At 38.9% G+C, this 24,749-nt stretch overlaps 1 protein-coding gene and 2 pseudogenes across 1 annotated transcript; 1 reads left to right on the forward strand and 2 right to left on the reverse strand.

The window, feature by feature from the left end:
* Positions 1 to 1,653: 1,653 nt before the first annotated feature.
* LOC131335816 (uncharacterized) lies at positions 1,654 to 11,206 on the forward strand. Its single transcript, XM_058371334.1, has 13 exons — positions 1,654 to 2,237; positions 4,471 to 4,623; positions 4,756 to 4,968; positions 5,049 to 5,138; positions 5,242 to 5,358; positions 6,011 to 6,280; positions 6,723 to 6,885; positions 7,009 to 7,086; positions 7,352 to 7,452; positions 8,400 to 8,570; positions 8,844 to 8,918; positions 9,700 to 9,807; positions 10,515 to 11,206. Exons 1-13 carry the CDS (start codon positions 1,851 to 1,853, stop codon positions 10,914 to 10,916), a joined length of 2,328 nt encoding a protein of 775 aa, XP_058227317.1. The 5' UTR covers positions 1,654 to 1,850; the 3' UTR covers positions 10,917 to 11,206.
* Positions 11,207 to 12,470: 1,264 nt separating this feature from the next.
* Positions 12,471 to 21,249, reverse strand: LOC131335817 (uncharacterized; annotated as a pseudogene).
* A 212-nt stretch (positions 21,250 to 21,461) lies between these two features.
* Positions 21,462 to 24,455, reverse strand: LOC131335818 (uncharacterized; annotated as a pseudogene).
* Between the last annotated feature and the right edge of the window lie 294 nt (positions 24,456 to 24,749).

Below are 24,749 nucleotides of genomic sequence, written 5' to 3' on the forward strand. Positions count from 1 at the left end.
TGATTTGCGGTAATAGTGCGACCTATCTTCCATGGGAAAATCTATTCGGTGCCCCAGGGCGCCGCGTGGCGGTGCGCCTAGTTCTTTCAACCACTCATTGTAATGAAGTCAAGGCAATGCATACGGTCTCCACCACAACGTAGGATTAAAAACAGGCCTGGGGCACGGGGCACGGTGCGTGCGGGACACTGGATAATCTCTGGTAACATGTACGGCCGTAGTAACCAAAAGTCAAGAATGGTTTGACAGTTGACACCTTATTGTTGTCTTTGATATACTGTAAAAAGGAGCAGTGGGAAAACATGTGGTCGGTATTCCCTCGCATGTTTTTGTTTTGTCGGGTAATGCAGATGGGTCAAAAATCTTATTATGGATAAAGACAAGGAAGACGAAAACATTTTATTATTGGAAATTTTTTTTTATCCCCACCGTCCATAAAAAAATGAAATGATAATGTCAAAATTGTTTTTTTTGTTATTGCCAAAATTTTAGTGTACAAAAGACTTGTACCATTTGCAATGTACAAGACTTTTATGTATTAGAGTTTTTGTACCAACAAAAATAATTTTGACATTATCATTTTCTCATAAATTTGTTCGGTTTATATAAAACGAGAACTTAAAAATAATATATTTCTTTCTAAAAAATTTTAAATTTTTTCATAAACTAAAAAAGAACTCGTTGATGTCTAATACTAAATTGTTGAATTTTTTTGCAAAAATCGTACTGATTTTAGTTTTTATTTTGTGAATCAACCAAACTTTATGGGACGGGAGAGTATTTGAAGAAATAGTACTCCAAGTAGGTCTCTTTTTTGAGCAGCACGAAAAGAGTAGTTAAAAAGTCTTCTCCCAATCCAAGTTCTGGTGGTGGACCGCTCGATCTCATCAATAAAGTTGTACTAACTCTCCAGGTCCCACACTTCAATCAACACTCAAGATAACAGTTAGCGCTGTACCATTGTATCGGCCTGGACCACCATTGCGGTCCAGCATTAACCTATATAAACCCTGGTCCTAGCCCCTGGACCACCGTGGTCCAGACCCTACCTAATTTTTCGACACCTTTTTCCTTCTATAATAATTTGTGTAAACGAGCCAAATTGAACCGTATTTTATAGTATTTAAGCTCTGTTCGGTTACAAAAAGCATAATACTTAAGCTTGAATTCGACTCAATTACTAAAACGAGTTGAGCAAAACCGAGTTGAAGTTTGCAATTTCAAGCTCAGAAATTTGAGTTCAAACTTAACTCAATTACTCAACTTGCGAGCTCGATTCGTGTGAAGCCCCATTTTTAATCATTTCTTAAATCTGGAGAGCGTGACAGACGCTAATCACTGTGACTCCACTTTAATTACACTAGCCCAAACAATTGGCCTTCCCAAAAAACATTAAATAATAATATTATTATTATTATTGGCCTCCCACTAACATGCTTTACTTCTCTCTTAACGACACCTTAAACCAAAAACATGCTTAACGTGTCCAATCATTATGCCAAAGTGCGTCAAACACACTGGGCCCCACTCGCTCACGTGTCAAAATCCCATTGGTTTGTCCTGATTAAATCTATTGACATCACTGTGTAAAGTACGTTCTCTCACTCCCTTCGTCTTCAACATAAGCCAAGGGGTCGGTGGCATTTTAATGGCCCGCCGGTACTATTTCCTCTCTCACCACATTTCCCTTTCTCTCTCCTCCTCGAACCCACACTTTATATCTCTCGTCTGTCTATTTGCCAAACCAATAAACACACAACGCCAAAAACAATCAACAACATAATAATCAGCCAAGCGCGACACTTATCGAATCCAGACTTTACAAGCTAGCGCAACAATCTCTTCTTCATATGGCGGACGAGTTCTCGAGATCAGTGGCAGTCGGCCTAAACCTCTCGAAACGGATCTACTACGGTAAAGACCGGTCTCTATTGCCCCCGGAGCTGCCGAAGGCGATGGAGAGGTCGGAGAGCTTGCTTCCGACTGCTCCGATGGTGTACGCGGTGATATCGGAGCCATCGGTAGTGGATAATCCGGATATCCCGAGCTACCAGCCGTACGTTCTCGGCCGGTGCGATCCGCCGGCGTTGATTCCGCTGCATATGCACGGGATTGCGGTGGAGGTGGATTGTTACTTGGATACTGCTTTCGTTACGGTTAGTGGGACGTGGCGAGTTCATTGTGTTATGGCGGGGCAAAGCTGTGATTGTCGTATTGGGATACCGATGGGCGAGCAGGTAGTGATTACTATATCTTCTTCGCCGTTGAATTAGAGCATCTCCGACGCGGGTTGAGGTCTAGTCCAGTCTGTCTTTCATTCAGTCCCACGGAAATGCCGGCGACACGTCTCTTAGCCACTCCTCAAACACTTCTCTCTCACAAGTAGTAAACTCCACAGTGTATGGACTCCACTGCTTGTGCTTGTGAGAGAGGCGTCTATGGAGTGGCCGAAAGACGTGTTTATAGCATATGATTGGTTTCCGATTACTATTGTGAGCCCATCTGAAAACCAAGCTCGATGTGTATGGATGGGAGGGACTCGGGAGACTAGACTGAACTGGACCTGTACCCCTCCAACGGGATACCATCCCTCTGTTCATCGGGGCCATGTCTTTTGTGTACAATTTCTAAAAACTTTTCTCTTTAATTATTATTCTCATTTCTCCTTCTATTTCTCCTATCTTAAATCCAAAATCCCAAACCAAATTGGCGTGGAAGCCACGCGCTAATGCTTTGAGGCTTTTTCCACCACAAATTGGTGTGGAAGTCACACACTTAATAATGGAGCCCACACCAATGTGTGACCGCTAATGCTTTGAGGCTTTTTCCACCACAAATTGGTGTGGAAGTCACACACTTAATAATGGAGCCCACACCCAATGTGTGACGGAAAAACCCCTGGAGGACCATGTATTGCTGCTGCCCGAGCAATTATTATTTTTGGCCTGTTAATTTGGTCTTTTGTTTTATTTAACATTGTTTTCGTGACCAATTTTTTCTGCACCAATCGAAAATAGTCAATTAGGTCTTGTAAAGAAAAAAATATTCATAATCTTCCCAAACAAATGCACGTTTTTTAAAGTTGGTTTAATAAGTGAAAGGAGGGAGTACTATATATTTTCGTAGCGAAAGTGCATGAAAAAGCATAGATTTAAATATCTTATGTGTCATTTTAATTGATGTGCTCAAAATTACTTTCGCTTTTTAGCCATTCATATTATTCAACTTAATATAGTTTGTTTTTTTTTTAAACACAATTCAACTTAATATACTCTATCCGTCCTAATTTATTTGTCCCAGCTCTATTCTAATTGGATTAAAAAATTAGTTATATCTTTAAAGTGGTAATAAATTTTATATCCAATATAGATCTTATTTGATAGATCTCGATTTGTTCTATAATTCAATATTTTTGAAATCACTTAAAATATTATAAATTACAAGATATAATTAATTGAAAAATAGCACGAACTCTAAAAAATGTCAACTAAATTGGGACGAAGGGAGTAGTTGATGAATCATGATGATGTAGTTCTCTCTCTCTTACATGTGGCTTTCTCTTATTCGCGGTAAAAATGGACTCGCAGTGGCGTACTAAAAATTATGTTTTGCCTCTTTAAAATCTTAATTTTACTTTAACCGTACGAAATTGGTTTTTTTACTACCATCCTCCCAATTTTTAGTAAAACCAATTTTGGTTTTTAGTAATAGTTTTACATGTGAGCCCCTCTTTGTGAGATTCCTGCATGGCTGCATCGACTGTGAGCCCACTGGAGATTCTCTTTCCACTATTCTTTTGATCCAGTCGTTTATTGCCGAGATGAGATTCGGACCGTTGGATGGACGAACAGACTACCCAGATTGGGCACAACACGCATTCTGTGCACTTGTATACAACAGGCCCCCATTAACATCCGTTTCCATAGTTTTAGCGTTTTTCGGAAAACCATGCTATTTTTCTATCAAAAAAATAAAACAATTAATTCCTTTCATAGTTTTTGAATTTTTTCGCACCATTTTAAAAATCTACTTAGTTTAGTTCTAAAAAATGGTGCTTAAAAGTTTATCACGTATAATACGGAATGAACGGGCAGTAGTACTACACATGAGACGCCTGGTCATTCATTAAATCCGCCACTGCTTGAAATGAATCTAGGTTGGTTAAGGTACGAATTTGCCATTCTTGGCACCAAAGATGGCTCTAATGGGAAATGGAGAAATTTTCAGACTTCAACAACGATAAAATATACCGTTCAAAAAAAACCAAAACAAAGATATACTATATATGCTCTGCCGAACCCGGTTACGTGTAAATGATTTTAATGGTGGCTGAGCAAAAAAAAAAAAGATAGAAGATTTTAATGGTGGATTCTTCATGGCATGTTATACTACATTTTGCTGCTCATACGCTTAGTGCTTTATTGCTTTTGATCGTTTTAGTTCTCAAGAAATAAATGGTTTGGCTAACAGGGTTCAGTTCTAGGTGTCGAGGTGGATGATGGTACAAGATTATACCAGACCCAACTGATCACACTGCAAGATACAAAAGATGTAGAAAAAGTCGCAAAGGCCAAAGACGGGTTTTACCTAAAACGACGAATATTGACGCTAAAAGTTCCCCAGGTTAGTTCTAACAAGTACTAATTTCATCCAACTTGTGAACCAATGTTTGTTTTTTTTTTTTTTTTTCTTCTTCATATTTGGGTTGGTTTAGTTTTTCCTAATTGAGCAACGTTTCTGTTTTGATAATCCAAGGTTGAAGGGGGGTCAAATCTTTACATGAAAGTGAGTTGGTCTCAGAAGTTATTATACCAAGATGGTCAATTCTGCCTCACTCTGCCGTTTAGTTTTCCAGCTTATGTCAAACCTGTAGGTAAGAAGATCATTAAAAGAGAAAAGATAGTGTTGTCAGTGAATCCTGGCACTGGGAAAGAAGTTTTATTGAGGAGCAGTAGCCATCGTCTTAAGGTACGTTTGATCAATCGCTTCGGTCCAGTCAAAAGACTCAAAACTATACCTCAAATAACAGGTGTTGTTTTACTTGCCAGGAAGTAACTCGGCAGGTTGGGAAACTAGGTTTCTTATACGAAGCACAAGTTTCATCGTGGTCTAGCACCGACTTCTTTTTTTCATATGATGTAAGACCTTGGACCTATTTTTTTATTTACTACAAAAAGTGATTTCTAGTCATCTATACCTCCTTCAACATGGACTGAAGTGTTTTCCTTTACCACATCTCAGGTCTCTTCAAGTGACATATTCGGTGGTTTATTGTTGCAATCTGCATCTCTGCATGACATTGATCAGAGAGAGATGTTTTCTCTTTACGTTTTCCCCGGCAATGGTCAGCATAGGAAGGTAAGTTTTGTCCCAATTATGAACCAATCTATATGGGATTTTCTAATTCTCTAGTCTCACTTGCCCGCGATAAATGGGTTCTTGTCACATCTGTTGTTGTATGATTTGGTTTAAGTTCTGTTTTGGTTGATGTAGTACTACTGAAGCTGCACAATTGTGAGTCATAAGATAGAGGAATTATTATCTGGAAGTCTGAAACCCATCAACTTGTGCAAATGGTCTTTCTTCAAAACCAGTTCAACCCAAGCCAAAGTTAGAATTAGTTGAATTTGGTGAATCAGCTGCTTATGAACTTGTGCAAAATTGAGGGCATAAGTCCCTTCTCTAATACCTAACTTCCTCTTATTCTCAGCTGCTAAGGCTTGTTCAAATTATTGGTCTGGTTGAAGATTTAAGTTTAACAAACTTGTGATTCTGCACTTAAAATTTATGCTAAAAGGATTAACATTAACAAATTAAGCATGAAATTTTTGCCAGTTTCTTACGTTTTATGCAAGATAGTGTTGTGTTGATGGATTATTTGATAACTTTCAAGTCTCTCACACTTGTCTATTTGTGAAATGTATTTATTGTATGTTTTCTGACTATTCTTCTGCGGCAAAACTTTGATTTTTCCATAGCCTGGTCCTCACCCGTTCTTATGACTGTGAAGGTTTTCAGAAAGGAAGTGGTATTTGTAGTAGACGTTAGTGGAAGCATGAGGGAGGGGCCTCTTGAGAATACAAAAGTAGCTCTGTTGGCAGTCCTCTCGAAGCTCAGCCCTCTAGATTATTTTAACATCATAGCTTTCAATGAGAGCACTCAGTTATTCTCATCATCATTGGAGCCAGCAACCAAGGAGGCAATCGAAAATGCCACTCAGTGGATTAGCAGAAGTTTTATTGCCGAGGGTGGCACTAACATCTTGCTTCCCCTAAATCAGGTACTTGATTCTATTCATGTGATATGCTTTTCTTCCCCTGTAAATGTCTGGTGCAGGCATAAATGAATATGACTTGTGGCTACAAACCTAATAACCTACTGCCACACTCAGTCACTTACATGGCATGCATTTGGGTTGTCTTTGGTTCTAGTAATTATAAATGGGGTCTGTTTAGGTATCCTCTTGACAGAACTGTGCTTAAGACCATACAGAATGTGTCTCACTCTTGTCATGGATCATGAGTGGTGTTCGTTAGCACTTGAATGGATTGAAATATAGGACTGACACTTCATTAACTACTCATTTCGTACCTGTTTTGTTGTGGTCTCTCTCTATAAGTTTCCCTTATTGAGTAAAGGCTTTTAAATGTTCCGATGTCTATTTTTTGTCTCTGTATTGGAAGTATATTACTATGTTGGTCTCATGAACTGCTCTATGCCAGGCACTCGAAATGTTGGCCAAAACCAAAACTAGTGAATCTGTTCCTCTCATTTTCCTGATTACTGATGGCACTGTTGAAGATGAAAGACATATCTGTAATGAAGTGAAAAGTCGTCTCTCTGATGGAAGATCGATTTGTCCCCGAATTTCCACTTTTGGCATAGGTGAGAATAGAGATATTGCTTTAGTACTACTATTATCTCTAGAGCATTGTACTTTCTTTTCTTTTTTTTAAGTCTCACAAAGTTGGTAACTGGAAAGTATTTACGTGTGGGATGCCTTTCCAGGTTCATATTGCAATCACTACTTCCTACAAATGCTAGCACACATTGGGAGGGGCTATTACAGTGCTTCATATGATGTAGGTCAGTTATGGAATACCAAACCGAGCCTTATGTCCCAATCACTTGGGGTCGGCTGCTTTCAGTTGTGGAATGACGCCAAGTAATCTATTTCACCTGCTTTCAGTACGATGGGTAGTAGTGCAGTACTATTGACGTAATTTTACCATTGCAGTGAAAAATACAGACACTGATTGATTTGCAGTGAAGAACAAAGTTACATTGATTTGCAGTTTACGTTGAAGAATCTCTTCTGTTGATGTTTTTCTTTTAATGCTCATTTTCACAGATTCGATCAACCTTCAAATACAAACACTGTTCAATACTGCTTCGGCAGTCATCCTTGCGAATATCGGTATTGATGCATTTGAATGTCTGGATTCACTTGAGGTATCTAATTATGACAGCGTTCATATTCATTTCATTCTCATTATGTTCAGAAGTATGTATCCGTATAAACACTCCATAGTCATCTGGAAACACGATTCATAATTCTCATATTCGTCATATACATTTGTTACTCCCCCAAACCAAACCAAATAGAGCCTTGTGTCTCAATCGATTGGGGTCGGCTACATGAATCCTGTTTTTCCATTGAGCTCTGTCTAGGGCTACCTCTTCACTTAGATTTAGAATATCATTGCAGATAATATTCCGTGGTGTATTTGTTACTGCCCCATATAAACGACATATCTTTCTTATGGCTTATCTTTGCTTCATATCTGCTTGATTGGTGGTGCATTGAGTGGTTTGAATACGTGACATCCATAATTCTCCACGGGACCAGAGATGCTAATGAAACTAGAATTAAGATGGAACTTTTCTGTTGTCCGCAGTAGGAGAATTTTTTTGCTTATTTTCTTCCCCGTTACCTTTTATTCAAGAAAATGAAATTTGCATCTAAGCTGGCTACCTTCCTGCCAAGAAAATCGATGGGTTATTATATTTGCTGACAACGAAATGAGCATTGATTAAGGAGGTTATGGAACATGCAGAAAGAAAGAATGCGAGGGGGGGGGGGGGGGGTGCGCGGAGATAATGGCCTCAAAACAGGTGCTATGGGAAATAGGATTCCGACAAAAATAGCACAAGGAATACAATTAGAATATGTGATGCCCTGGGAGCCGTTTAGAATTCAATGATTTGTACACAGCATGGTGAATGGTTTTTGCTGTAATGTTCATGAGCAATAGCTTTACTGAAGTTCAATTCAGTACCCACGTGTGTACTAGATTCTAAGCTGGCCATACCGTATCAAGATACCGAATTTCTTGCGCTTATCTAATCTCTGCTCAGCTACATCTATTTTCATGTGCTTTCTGTGCTCCTCATTGCAGATATACCCAAATCACATCCCAGACCTTTCCTCAGGAAGTCCATTGATTGTATCGGGGAGATACCATGGAAACTTTCCAGACTCTTGTAAAGCAAGTGGAATCTTGCCAGATATGAGCAATTTCATCGTCGATTTGAAAGTACAAAAACCGAAGGGTATGGCTCTGGACAGGGTAAGGCTTCCACTTTGTTTTCATTTGAAGCTTGAACAAAATTGGTCCATGTAACTTGGTTTCATCTGAACATCTTGCACTGCTTTGAAGGTTTCATTTTGCAAGCGATAGGATGAGTTATGATATGGTCCTGATATATACTTCGAAGTCATGGATAAAAATAAATAAAGTAAAAAAGAAAACACAAACGCAGTAAAAGTTACACCCAAATGGAAATTTGTGATAGCATTGCAATTTGCATACCTAAATATCTGATTGCTTCCTTTCTTGCAGGTATTGGCGAGGAGACAAATTGATATTATCTCAGCTCATGCTTGGTTGACAGAAAGCAAACAATTAGAGGAGAAGGTTTGTCTTACTCCGTCTCCTTAAAATTGGTTGAACAATAACCTAGCTAGTAGGTAATATTATTTGGATAACATGCTTATATAGAATTTGTTCTGGTCATGTATTCTAAGAAGCACGGGAACAGATATGGAGCACACGTATAAAAGGACATGTTGACTCTGGCACTTTCAGAAAAGTAGAGATGACACAGCAGGAACACAGCGAGAAATAAATATTTGCTCATGCGATAAATGAAAACATAAATAAACTATTAAATTTATGTAACGAACAAAATTCTATTCAAGTGAATAATACCAGTAACAATTCATTTCCCTTCGAAAAGGAGAAAGGATAGAAGGCTATAATGTCTTATCTTTAGATGCCTCTAGTATTCACACATAAATAGGTAGAAGTATGGTCGAAGGTTTCAAATATCTTAAAGCCTGACAAGATATTATTATGTAGAAGATGCAGTTTCTGTTTATCCTAATTGTTGCACTTCACTTCTTTTCTTCAGCACCAAGGTGATAGGTGTGTATCCTGTGAATATTTGAAAGCATGTCTAAGCTTTGTAGGTTTGAAGTAATAGGACACAAGAAAACTTTTTATGGAAGTCCAGAAACTAGGTTTACTGATCTTTGTTCTCTAATTTGTGCAGTTGTAATAGGCTATAAATCATCCTGGCATGGTAATAATAATGTATAAATCGTCCTCAAATGTTTGGGATAGATTCTTGTCCAATTGATTATTTATCATCGTGCAGTCTACATGTAATTGCTTGACCTATTCGCTTTTCTTGTAGGTCACAAAAATGAGCATACAAACAGGGTTTCTATCGGAGTACTCCCACATGGTTTTGGTTCAGACTGATAAAGGAAAGCAAGCTTCTGATTCAATGTCAAAACAAGAGGTATGATTTTGGCAGGAGTACTAGGAAATCATCCTTTCCGGTAAACATACTGCCGCAGCGACATGGCTTAAGTTACCCACAAGTCTCTGTGACTTGCAAGCAGAAAACTAAACACTTCATATTCCATAAGTTGCAAAGGTACAAAATCCCTGCACTGGGTGAACAAAAATATTAATACAACCTTTTTGTCAAGTCTAGTCAACCTAAGTCTACCGTGGCCAATGTATCAGTTCTTTTCCGTATAATTACTCGATAATTGAAGCACGGTACTCCATTCCTTGAAATTGGGTATCCAATCTCAATCCCGGCATCATTCGTTCTATACCCAGATCTTGGAAAGATAGCTAAAAGAATTGGTGAAGGAAGCCATTTTCCATCCCTTTTGGGTGGGAGAGGAAATGAGAAGGAAACAAATACATGTTTATGAGATAAGTTTTACCGTTCTGTTATGTGCGGTACTATGTGTGAGTAAATCATTTCACTTGACAAATCCAAGAGCAGTAAATTTGTTGCGTTGCTTATAAAGCTTGTTTTTACATGAAGGATAGTCATTAGGAATGTTCATAGACTTCATTCAAAATATATGTGATTGTTTTCTTTTTACTCTGTGAGATCAAATTCGCCTCATTTGTTAAATCTGTATTAAGGTTTTTTTTGAACGGAAAATCTGTATAAAGATAACATGGTGGGACAAAATTTCTCTGCAGAAGGTGGCCCAACCGAGTGGCAAGCAAATAATTTCCCCACGGAAGCTAGGTATCGGCTTTAGAAAAATTTCCCTGAAGAAGGTGGCTCAACCGAATGGCGAGCAAATAATTTTCCTACGGAAGCTGGGTATCGGCTTTGGCAACTTGGTTGCAACTGCTGAGAACCGTCCTCCATGTCGCGAAGAAGTAAATCTACACGCAACCTCAGAAGTCATTGCAAAGGCTGCTGTACGTTGTTGCAGTAGGGTTGTTGATCGTTGCTGTTGCATGTGCTGCATCCAGGCTTGTTCATGGATGAATGACAAATGTGCAATTGCTCTCGCACAGCTCTGCACTGCCCTTGCCTGCCTTGAGTGCCTCAATTGTTGTTGTGAAGTCTGTTTTTCGTGTGACTGCTTCTGAAAAGGGAAGAAAAAAACAGCCCGAATGTATATATTGGTGGCTGCTTCTGAAAAGGGAAGAAAAAAACAGCCCGAATGTATATATTGGTGTGTTGGTTGGCTCTGTTGTGTCGCAACCTGTTGCTGTTCGTTGTATTATAGTGTTATGCGTTTCTCCTCCTTCCTGGTTGCAGTTGGAAAATGCTGATTTGTTCAGTTACATTACTTTTTTTAACCAGCTGCGACACAGCTCGATGTACTTGCATACATTCCAGGAGTTCAATTAACCAATCTATTCAAGTTTTTTTTTTTTGGTCATACCAATCTATTCGAGTTAGAACGTGAATTTCAAGTAATGAGCAAGCCACCATCATTCATATGACGTGAGGAGGCAAAACTAATAAATTCTACATTTATAGGCACACAAAAACAAAGAATTTTCGACGTTCATTCTTGAATGGGGAACGATTTCAAGACCAAGTTTATGAATTGAGAGAGGGAAAATAGTAGTAACAGGAGTATCGGACGTTCTAATTTCATAGTTCTTCACTTTTCCTTTTTAAAAAATGAAAATCGTTTCATTGACTTTTCTATCATTTGTTGATTTTACTATGTAGGTGTTATTAACCTTTTTGGCAGTTTTTTGGTCCAACTCTAAGTGGGTCCCCACGACTAGAATATGAGATTCACCAAACGCACGAGTTATAACTGAAAAAGGAAAGGGATATGATCCTCTCCCGTAACTGTCTTGGACAATCCAATATTTTCTCACAGTACAGGGATATCATCATATGAAGATATGTCTGTAGAACCCATAAAATTGTGAGACAACTCTAGCAACTGTCCGGGACAGTTGTACGCGTCTGATGTTTTATAATCTTAGAAAGAGCTATGCCCATCTAGAGGAAGAGCTCCAGGGACTAAACCAAGAGAAAATGAATCAGAGGGAGCAGCTTCGATGATGGAGATGTGATTACAGTTGGGTTGGAGTATACATGGGAGCCCCAGAAGTGCCACCACCGTATACAAGGATGATTAGTCAGGTTCTGGAATCCAGAATGAGATAGTCAAAGCCAATTCGTGTGATGGTTAGCCTCAAGTTAGCAACAAAATCGTAATGAAATATTGGTCATTATCCTTAAGATCATAAAGGTGTACTCCTAGCTGGAATCTATATTCGTTTAAGTTTATACGTATTCAAGCTTACACATGAAATTTTTGATATATACACGCTCTAGGTTTATACATATTCAAGCTTATGCATGGAATTTTTGTTATATACACATTACACGCCCTAGGTGCACAGCCTAATCGAGCCGAATACTGTTAGGCTAAAACTCGGCTCATTTATTGAACGAGCCTAAAATTGAGGCCTACGTTCAGCTCATTTAAAATAGGAACCAAAGAGTGATCGTAGAACAAATGTTGTAAGATCTGCATGTAGTTTAATTGGTGCCACAGCCACTAGCGCTGATGACCCTAGGTTGTGGAAGTTTTTCTCTTTTCCATTTTCTCGGAAGCCCTTATGAAAGAAACCCCATCGCATATAGTACACTCATGAACAAAAACCACCAAGGAGAGCAAAGGCCAGCTCCAAATTGGATTTAAAATATTTCTTATTTCCTCACCACAATCATAATACAACAATAAGCTTCGACAAGCTTGTCAATAACGGGACTCGACTATTCAGCTACGATTTTCCAAACATACTCGAGAGGGAGGATCCTCGCGGTTTTGATAATTTTGAAGTGCTGCCTTTGGTGCTGTCATGTGTTTTTTTTTCCTTACCTTTGTGCTCTAGATTCCCCCAACCTATCAAATTCGGGGGACATACAGCAAAACTTGGAAGGATAGCGATCAAAGAGAGAGATTCCGCCACCAATTCACAATCCTGCACGATCCTGCGTATAGCAAATAGTACGGTCATCTCACCAGTTGATAAAAAGAGAACTCCAAAGCAACAAAAACAAATCCAAGAAAAAGGGGAAATCGCGGTGCAACTGACCATTGTCAACTGAAGTGGCAAAGAAAAGTTGAATTGCTGACAAACATAGCGTTTTGTCAGATACTTTGATTCGCAATGATATGTTGTCTCATTCCAAACTAATACACCCATTACTGTGGCTCAAAACTACAAAAAAACGTGACTTGAATTCTTCTTTACTTTGAGTGGGTAGTCTGCATTAATATCCTATTTGTAACTAATTCTACTCGTCAAACGTTGCACAAATAATGAAGGTACGCCCACAGTACGTGCGCAGTGTAAAGGTGATTTTAGCTGGATTGGAAACTGTAAAAGATAGTTTACACAGTGGAAAATGCATGTATGTTGGGATAAACCATGAACAAATCAAGACGCCACTTTCCCACCTTAACATATTCATGAAATGCAACACCATACTAATGGTTTCGTCCCATCATCAGAAAGTGAACAAGTTTCCGGAAAGAGATGTTCTCAGGCAGGATATCTAAGCAGAACACGCAGAAACTTTGCTTGCAATTTCATCTGCACCTCCTCAAGACAAGCCTGAAGATCCCTAAACTCTTCTGTTTCGGAAAAACTCCCGGCCTGAAATGTAGAGAAATGATGTCTCACTCTATGCAGAAAGAGATACAGTAAAGAATGTGGTCAAAGACAGAAATCCTTATTGTGTAAAAACAGAAACAAAAAGATGAACTGTCGCATATACTGCTAAAACAGTACATTTTTAAATATTAAGCCGGATGTCATGCCTGTTTAATAGTGTTCTTCAAATGCATCTCAGCTGCAAAGAGTTCCTTACGACCACCAGTAGAAGAAAAAAGCTCCATGTAGACGTTACAAAGTTCCAATGAAGCACATGCAAACTTCTTAAACCGATCTCTGTCTTTCCACAAATCAGACCCCTGAGAGAGAGAGAGAATAAGTACAAAACAATAAATGATAACTTTAACACCTACTATCGTTCAAATACAATTGAATACTCTTCAAACAACATGATGTCATTTACGGAATTAACATGTCATGGACTCAACATGCACTTCAATTAATAGCTTGGAATGGGTAGTTGTTGACCGCACATACTTCTTGAAGCTCTCTCATAGCTTAGCTTTCATATCTTAGCATGTAGGACTCACTGAGAAGATCAATTGTGCTAGGCTGATAGCATGTCATTGGTTATAGCGTAATTGAAAAAAACATACAACAAATTTCGTGAATCTCATATATATCATGTGCCTTCCTCCTATGTAGCCCACCTAAGCCCTAGGGAGACTTATTAGAGACTCATACAGACAATACAATACATAAAACTGTGATGGCGAGGTACGACTTGCAAGATCAAGATATACCTTGTATGACCTAACTTGCTTTAGAACGGCCTCAGAGCACATTGAGAGATCACCTTTAAGTTTGTGCCACCTTCCATATAATCCCCAAATCTCGGATCCTCCAACACTTTGAACAACCTATATCAGAGCAAAAATCCAATAGTTTATCTTTAGAAATGGCAACATCTGCATAGGCCTCTCGCGCTTTTGGAGACATGTTTCTTTCTGTAATTTCTTAATGGCCCACTGAGCATGGATTGCTCTTACCTCAATCATCTGTTGAAGTTGAAGATGTAGCTTATTTAAACCCCCAAAACCATAGATGTAGATGTTTTACAGCCACACAATTTCACATGCCTACTTTAAGATTACAAAGTTAGAGGTGGCATTTCTAGCGCAAACCCATCACCTCGACCAAACCCAGCCTGACTGAATTGGGTTTTATTCCATGATTATACTATGGCACAGGGGTTCACCAACAACAACCCACACATAGAAGCGTTGGTTATCAAACGTCAACGGGCCAACAAATTGAACAACTTACTCGCCAGTCAACCCGTGAACAAGTTATTCCATTAGAATTCACGTAGCACATTCATGCAAGAAAGTCATTCTTACTTTTATTACAAGACTCAAAATTGTAACTTAAATGACTTCATATCCTTTCTGTAGCTTTAAGTGGCAATAAAATCCAATCGTACTTCATAAGCAAATTGGCCAAACCTAAATATCCAACACACAACCCACACATGACTACATGAGAACATCTAAAAGTTTGATAGGGTTTCTAGACTGACCCCACCAAATTGAACCCAACCCAACCTGCCTCAGCCAAGTTGGGTTAGCGTACCATGTAAGCGATTTCGACCCACCCACTCCCTCCAAATGCACCACACATACACACACACCTTGACCAGTTGCTCATCTACATAAATTCATTGAAATATATGAAGAAGACACATATGTATATCATGCAATAAGAAAACCCAAGAGTTACTTGAACATTATTAGATAAAGGAGAGATGAGAAAAGAAATTAAACGAATAGATATTAAAAAAAATTGGCTACCTGTCGTAAAATTCTCCCAAGCAACTCCACAAAAAGATTAGTTTCTTGTGTTTTAACCAGCACAACTTCTGGATCAGTCGACCCATTAGCAGGACCGGTATAAGAATTAACAGAAAGAGTTTGTTTGGTATCCTTATTGTAGTTGGTATCCTAATCATCACCTGTGCCAACATGCAATTGAGAATGGCTAGTTAGGGCCCGCCTTTCAATCTCTAGTATCATCCTCTCTAAGTAACTGTGCATCAGTTCTTTTATTGCTGGTTATATTCGACACCATCTTTGTCGCTTCCAGTGCCTGCCACATTAAATCGCAGAATATTTTCACATAGAATCAAGAATGGTATATCAATTTCCACACAAGACAAATGCGGTACCCAAGATGTCAGATCACTTAAGTCAATGTGAAACATTTACATGAGGAACAAACCCAAACAATATTAAGTAGTTGGTGTATCTCATGCACATATACTACATCATATCGACGCTTCTAAGCATTCTATACATGATAGGTACGGACCGTCAGGATCAAACATCTTGTTTGATTATGGATAAAAAACTAGACGAAATGTTCTGACCTTGCCCACTTCAAGTAAAGTACATGAATGAAGGTCAAAATTCAGTGTCATCAAGCAGAGTTTAGGAAGAAGGGTGGGGGTATTACTAATGTTTGTGTATATTTCGTTAAGTCTCTTGGTCAACTGGGGGATAATGAATGCATCAAAACTAGCAGAACTTTGTATCCTGGTGCATGACTGTTTCTATGGCCGGTGTCCTGATAAATAGACACCTCCCACAAAGATGAAATCCAGATATCAAGAATTACAAGCACATTCACTCTTACACAAAACTAGACCCATCTTTGGTTACAGGTAAATGCAAGGTCAAACAGATACATATCTAGTACCCAATGAGGGCTGCTGCTACAGCACAATTTGGTAGTATATATGATTCTCAACATACTGGCTCAAGCAAACACAACGAAAAAAAATGTAAACAATAAATCATGATTAAACCAACTCAAAGAGAATAAATACAGCAAAGCCTAGCCAGGCTGTGAACTGGACAATAAAACCCTAAACATGCTATATCAGCACTGCCTTTCACCTATGAAACCCCCAATATTTTCAAGTTTTCTCCGGGTGCTCAACATGAAACATGTGCAGAAAGTAGGGATCAAAGATCATCTCTTTTGATCGAAACACATTGGCCAATGCACGAGGATAAGCAGTTCACCAACTATCTGCATACCAAGAAACTTACCTGACTAAGATTGCCAACATCTGCAGCAACATGGCTGAAATTCTCCCACAACTGCCAGTTATTCCTCCTGCAACAAGTCGTTTCATGTTACCCTTTCAACCAAGCTCCAATAAAGGAGTTTATACCATAATGGCATAATCTTATAAATGTAACTGCATACATGTGTATATACATGCACATGCGCACACACATACAGAGAGAGAGAGAGAGAGACTGAACTTGAACTTGAACTTCAGTGCTTCTTTAAATGCAATGAAAGCCTCTTTGTTCTTCTTTTTAATCATGTGCCTGCAGCGTTGATGAAGTGATATATCTAAGTGTTCATTTCTTCACTTGTTTAGCAAGAGAAGTAACTATTGGTGTCATAATCACAGTAGCACTAAACCAACGAAGCATGAATCTACTGCAAACTACACCATAGGCCCACCTCTTTGCAATGGTAAGAGCAGATATAAAGATCAGCATAGAAAATGTATCACAAAAAGGAAGGAATTGTTTCATAAAAACGTCGCCAAATATGTTGGATTTTAAGTAGCTCATGTGAAAAAATTTAACTTGGTAAGATGTGAATCCACACCTTGCAGGAAATGGGGAAGATCCGAAGAAGAGAAAAATATAGAGGAAGCAGGTTCTAAGCGTAATATTGGCATAATTGTTACTCTTAAGAAACTGAGAAAGAGCATACAAATGAGCTATATGGTTCCAAGCATCTCCATTATCAGGATCAAGCTGAACAGCTGATGTAAACGCATCCATTGCCTTCTCAACATCCCCTGCCTGTATATATTGTGACATTAAAGTTCAACCACCGAAACAAACAGAGAACACAATGCAAGGCATTTCTCATAATTTAGGTGACAAATTTGGAGATCAAGGATTTTTATCCTGATGGATGAAGAATCAAAATGATGACACGGGACACCTTCAAGGCAGCAGTTCCAAGTGCAACCCAACCATCTGGATACAAAGCATTCAATGCCATGGCAGCCTCCCTAATATAAAATTAACGGAAGATTATTACTACAGAGACAACTATGCAAGCAGGCACAAGAACATGTCTGCGAGTGGCAGATGTGTGAGAGAGAGAGGCAATACACCATAGTATTTTAGATTTCTCATAATCCCCCTTATTGTATGCATTGCAAGCAAGAGACCGCTGACAAGGGAAAAGGAGGCCGGGGGGGGGGGGGGGGGGGGGGGGGGGGGCGTGGGGGTTGGGGGGGGGGGGGGTTGTGTGTGGTGGGGGTGGTTGGTCGGGGGTGGGGGAGGGGAAGGATTAACGTGGAAAAGACAGGAGTATTGTTTATGAAAAGCGAGGAACAAAGTTACCTTTGCTCGAGCTGACCTGTTGCCTGACACTTCTAGGGCTTTTTCATAGCAGGCATCGTTACTTGTAACGTCACCCCCAATGAACACCTGAAAGTACAACACATTGAAATGCCCATTTAGGACTTCTATTGAGTCTCACTGCCAAATGTAGACAACCAAAATAGGTGATTGGAGCTAATGTTTAGGACTTCCATTTAACAACTACACAAATGGGATCCACCAGTTGTTTGAGCTAACATTTAGACGAAAAAACTCAGTAGTTACAAACTCAATAGCCAGTAGAAAAACTCAACAGTACAAGCTCAATACTGAGTACATAAACTCAATAGTTATAAGCTCTTGCTGAAAAACTGATCCGGGGGTACAATATTTTCAAGAGCCCAAGGCCCTAAACTATTCCATAGAAATATGTACATCTAAATTGTATTGATGAAACTGAGATCTGGTAAAAGAATACAGACCAATAAGTAAACAAGCTAAAACATGAAAAGCAAAAGGTTGGCTAACATACCATAGCCTCGGATCATTAGGCATTTCAGCCAGCCGCAATTTAATAAGTTCTACAGCTGCCGCTTTTTTCTCTAACAAGCTGTTGTTTTGAACATAATAAACATAAAATCACCATTAGCATAATATGAAGCTAATTATACGCATAAGCGATGAATTACTAAGAAGATGGCCACCATCATACCGGTAGCAATATATCAGATTGTCCCACAATTCTAGATCCTCAAAAACTTTAACAGCCTCCCCTATCGGGCCAAAACTCACTAAAAGCTCGCCATATTCTCTAAAAAAGATAAGCAGAAATATAAATATTTGTACATGTCATCTATACATACAGACTGAAGGTGAAACAAATAGACGAAGGTTCGATGCAATAACATAGTATCTCAAATTAAAGCATGCCATCTAGAAAGAGGTCAAAGAGAGATACTTCCGCAGAGCAGGAATTGTAGGAATATAAGCTCCAAAACAATAATAAATCCTTTGTACAACACCAGGAGAAGATTCATAGACATCCTGGACCTGAAATGAGCAGAAATAGTTACATCAGACTCCATGAAAATGACTGCACTGGAAGCGTCTGAGAGAAAAATACAGAACGAGTGGAAAATAGAGCCAGGACTAATCCAACTTGATGGGCAAGGAGAAGATTCAAACACCTTGCAAAAAAGGCTTTTAAAATATGTTATAACCATGCCTGCGACTCAATGAACATTATGGACCTTGATGAAGTGTAACCGCCAAATGTTAAAACATGTAGTTGGACCCAAGTACTTAAGATCCACAGAGTGTTCCAGTAATAGTTAAAAACTTGAAAGGAGGTCTATGTAATTTAAGCTAAATAAAAAGACGATGCTATGTATATGTGAGCAAGCTAGAAGAAGAGGAAGCACATGCAGAGCAGCAGATGAACACATGACCTTTTTAAGCTCTGAGGAAGAAAATACAGATGGAGAAATTAAAGGTGTACCTAGGATAATGGGCAAAAAAAAATAGGTAGGAAGAGGTTTTCGAACAATAGATGACATTCTCATTCCTTTTGGATGTCGTTAAGAACTTGAGGATAGGAACAAACAGCTCTTCTTAAAAACTGAATATCAACCCAACAAGCCTTAAACCTTCATACTACGCATCATCAATTGCATGTGAACAAATCAACAAACCATTTAACTGGTCACTCCTTTCGTTTCCAAATTCTGATAAATGATACTTCTACTTCCAATAAATATAATTTTTCTTATCCTGTAATTTTACCATGATACAACTCATGTATTTTCCCCCTCATTTCTGCTTTGTGACCATATTTATGACAAAACCTTCCAAACAAACACTCTCAGCTATATAAATTTACCTTGCAGTATGTCTTACAAAACTTGCCCCGAGCGTGGCAAAAGAATTCTAAGATCACAAATGACCCTGGAAAGATTCCCATTTAGACCATCCCATTCTAAGTCTTACACGACTCCCCCCAGATGACTTCTTACTTGCATAACAATTTAAGGCTTTTAGAATTATAATTCTTGGTATATCTTAATTCTTAACCACCAAATTTCATTCTCTCTTCATTCCTGTAAATAGTTTGGCAAAAGTTAGTTCTTATATTCTCTAGTCTGTGCGGGAAAACGTAGTTTGTCGATGTTTTTCCTTCTCTCTTCGGAAAAATAAGGACAACCAGGAGCATATGATTGGGTATGAAGGGAATTAAAAAATACAAAAGGGCATGATGACATGTCATTCTTGTGGAGGCTAAGAAGTGCATGAGAATAGTCAGCAAGTCCAAAACTGGGTAAAATTTGAAGGATTATAGTAATTGATTAACCATTTGCAATGAGTTGGGTGAAAGATAGTAATCAAGGGATTCAAGTGGCAGCAACTCGGTTACAAACTGTTTCCAAAGCTAAGCACCAAGAATCACCTATTTCCGAATCGAATTGAAAGAGTCAAGAATAACTCTAAGTGTACAAGGGAAATAACTGAACCAATGTTTGTAGAAGGTGAAAAAACATGATCTGAAAGAAAGCTATGTATTTTCAATTATAAATAACAATTTTCAAGGCTGCTACCAGCTAACAAAGATGTGCATAATACCAGTTTCTCCATCATCAGCATAGCACGCTCCTTTGTACGTCTACAAGTTGACTCCCATCGAATCTGCAAGATGTCACAAAAACGACTAATCTGAAAGGGAATGATGTCATAACCACGTGCAGGGAAGAAACATATCTAAAAGGTGCTGGACATACTGCAAGTACAAGCAGCCATCTTCTATGGCTATTCTGCTATCCTCTTCCAACAGAGGATTGTTGAGTTGCCATGAAAAAGTCTTGTGGCCAAGAACAAATTGGCCATAAGCATCAAGGAATTCTATCTGATAATAGCCCAATGATGATTCGAACAATAACTAGAAAGAGCAAAGCTCCAAGATGTCTCAAGAATACAGAACATCAATAAACATGCAAATAAGAAAGTACAACTTTACCAATAAGGTCACATAATAAAGCACTCACCTCTATTGATATCTCTTTTAAACACCACATTTATGTATTAGTACCGTTTTAGAACAGAAAAGTATGAAATAAGGGCCTGCCTGGGACAGGATCATGGTGCGCATATACGCATGACATGGGTAACACAAGTGAACTATTAAATACCCATAACTGCACATAGGCAACCATCTGTACATCTGTTGTTGCAAAATGCAGACAATCTATATAAGCCCCTTAGCATGTTACAGTAATTCAAACAGATATAAAAGATGTGTTGTGTAAAGTGATTATGGGATTTGACCTGCTAATATGTGTTGTAAACAAGAGGTAGCTCAGTCAACTTACTATGAAGTGATAGGATATCTGAGAATCCACCGCTTCTATGTACAGCGCCATCTCCCAGACTCCCACCCTGCAATAAAAAGGGGTTTTAGACAAAGAACCTAATAATTTCAAACAAAGTATCTCATTTTACATCTAGACATTATAAGTCGGAACACTGAGGCACTAACCAAAATAAGTGATTTCCTTGTCACCAATTTCCAGGTCATTCATCTCCCTGTGTTTAAGAATAGAAGTCCATTACTAACCACTATGACCCAATGATTAAAGAAAGAAACAACATTATTAGAAAGGTTTGACATGACAATTCTTTTATTGGGTGAGCTGGATTATAGATTTGCTAAATAAATATGAATACTTACTTTCCTGATATGAAAATGAGATCAACAAAATACCATCCGTCAAAGGGCTCACTTGCTTTTATATTGTTTACTCACTTGGCCCAAACAAACAAATAGCTAGAGCGGGGTAAAAATGGCAGGAGGAGTAGAACTGCCAGCAAGGTCTCTGAATTAAGCAACATATAATTTCCTGTCAGCAAAATCAACTGGACCAAGAAGGCAATAATGAATCGAAATGGAATCAAATTACTAAAAACGACTAAGGACTCCATCTCAAAACTCGACCAACAAATAGAAAATTTGGAATTTCCAGCCACATTCAGATTACAACCAAGTATTTCATCGAAACCAGGAAAGATTTAGTCTGTAAGAATCCATAACCATAATTATAAAGGGATAAGTCGGCAAACAGAAAATAGGAAAACCAAAACTTGATGGCACTTCCAAGTTCCAAAATTATTCAAACAACCCCTAACACTTCGGGAACTTCTTTCAAATCCAGAGAAGTTAGCAAGATTAACTAGGAAACCAAAAACAAAAGCAAAACTGGCGAGATTTGAAATTGCTGAAATGCGGCAACACTTGAGAGCTTAGTCGCATGAAGTGGGAGCTGGTGCGGGAGCGGAAGCGGGGGAGCAAGTGAATATAGAAGCTTCCAAGGTTGGGAGCGTGAGAGGAGCGTTTACATAAATTATGAAATAACATAGCGTAGAGTATTCACTTTAAAAAGTACAATAATTTAGGAAGTAAAAACATTGGCCAAGTCCCCCATAAGTGTAAAAAATGGGCTAGTGGTACAATATATGATTTTCTTTTCAAGATATCATGACTTAGGCTATATATATGAGTTCATCAAAGACCAATTAATAAAGTCAACTGATAAATCCCTGCTTTTCTAAACAAATATCATACAAAAGCTCTCCCATCTTCGTAAGGAGCGAGCTCCCATCTCGATGGGAGTCCGCTCCCGTCAAGCTCCTCAGTTGAGAGAGCAAAAGCGTGCTCCCAAGGCGAGAGTGGCACCACTTTAGGAGCTCCCTGCAACTAAGCTTGAGAGTTCTAGGTTATAACTGCATGATGGCTAATGATATCTTTCCACCATTGTGATTCAAACAGAAAGGACAAACCAAATGGGGTGAATTCATTGAATATGAACAAAATACCAATTCCAGTCACGAACACTTTTGTAATCAATGCATAATTGTTGTAAGATTGGTGACGAAAAGAACAAGCACAGTTGTCATGAGCATATAAATAATCAAGTACCTGAAGATTAGAGAATTTCCCAAGCAGGCCAGACCCAGCAGCCAGAAGCTGATTTCGTGCCCACCCTTCCCATTCTGCATGTCCTGTGCCTCCATCACCACCCTCAAATGTCCCAATAGGCGATGTAGGAAACTTCTCAAAAGGTCTTAAAAAATCAGAAACAAAATCCAGTTAGAAAACAGTGAAGTCTCCCCGTTAGAGTAAAGTAGAGAAAAGTAGATTGTAACCACATAACCAATGTTTCATAGAAAACCCAATGTCAACACATGAACCACATATTGCAGCTAAGGTGCAAGAATCTCAAAAACCAACAACTGATCACAAATAGTATTTTGTGTTATCTGGACCACTCTCTTAACCCATATTACATTCCAACAAATCAGGATTTTCAAAACAGGACTAGTGAACTATGTTCTCTCTCTCTCTCTCTCTCTCTCTCTCTCTCTCTTTTTATAAACTGGTGTCCATGCAGCTTACCCATGCCTCTACTAATCCCAAGGCCTGAACTAAACGACAGGACAACTAGGGGCAAGTCCTTTAGTTGTTGTCCAATGTCGCTCAGCCAAACCTCCTGGGGTTGACTAATGAACTACGTTGCCAATATTCATTATCATTAATCACAAAACTCACAAATAAATGTAGGACAGTTCTGGGATGCTGAGGAAATACAATTCCATGTTGCTTGGGTATCGCATGGGCGATCAATTAATATAATATTAGGACCCCTCCACTTAATAACTTAAAACTTTTGGTTTGAATATAAAATTTCTACATGTCTTTAATGTTGTCTTATATGTAATCTTTTAACTTTGGTCCATGCTATACCTTTTTTGATTTCTCCCGACTACACCAATGATTAAGCCTAGAAATTGTAACGAAAAGCCACAAAAAATAACTAAACATTAGTAACACCCAATGTCTTTAAAAAGATTAATTTAGTCCAAAGGAAACCTAAACGTATGTGTTAGAATAAATAAATATAATAAATAATATCGTGCTATTGAGATTGTGATTTAATTGTAATTAGGATGTTTTTCTTTCATATTTAATTAATATGATTTTCTTCCGCAATTAGGCTCTCTCTCCTATATAAATCCTGTATAAATAGAAGGCTCATTGTACAGTGAAACACAATCCAATAAAATATTCCTTCTCTCATAGTTTTTTAGAGTATGGGAGTGAATGGAGTGAGACTGACCCAGTTATGTTACACTGAGTGTAGGCGAGAAAGGCGGCGACCGCAGTGGCCATTAACAAGAACGCCTTGAACCGGGTACCTATCTCGTTACCAGACTCGTCATCAAACAAGAACGACTCGGCGCGTTCAAGCACTAGTTCGGAGTAAAACGATCGGGGGTGTCTTCCAGGGATGATAGGGACGGGAATTTGAAGGTGGTTCGAGCAGCGGCGGAGGACAGGACTCCGACGTAATCTCCCGCCTCGATTGAAGTGACTACGTCGTTGATAATGAGGAGAGTAGGATATGCAGGATCGTTATCGGAGGGTTGGTATGAGGATGGGGGTGGTGAAGGAGGGGGTAGAGAGCAGCGAAGGAGACGGAGCTCGTAGTGGCGGAGGGAGGCGATTCGTGCTTCTTGGGAAGCCATTGACGTTGGCCGCAAGAACCGCTTCAGAACGAGAGAGAGCGCGGGCGGGGGGTTTTACGGAACAAAAACCCTGATATTTATAGCGTTCCGGAAGGAAAGTGATTTTTTTTTTTTTTTCTATATTTTAAAGGAAGAAAAGGATGATAGGAGTAGAAAATACTGTGGTAGGATTAGGAAAAAAAGGTCGTGATTATAGCCCCGTTGGATAACCGGACTATGCCTACTAATCTCAAGGGCTTTCTAAATTCCTGTTTGATAACCGAATTATTACTCCGTTGGGATGAGTAATGAGATCCATAGGGGTATTAGCAATACCCCGTGAGACTTGGTATTCATAATT

This window comes from Rhododendron vialii, chromosome 8a (assembly GCF_030253575.1).
Source record: "Rhododendron vialii isolate Sample 1 chromosome 8a, ASM3025357v1".
Taxonomy (NCBI): Eukaryota; Viridiplantae; Streptophyta; class Magnoliopsida; order Ericales; family Ericaceae; genus Rhododendron; species Rhododendron vialii.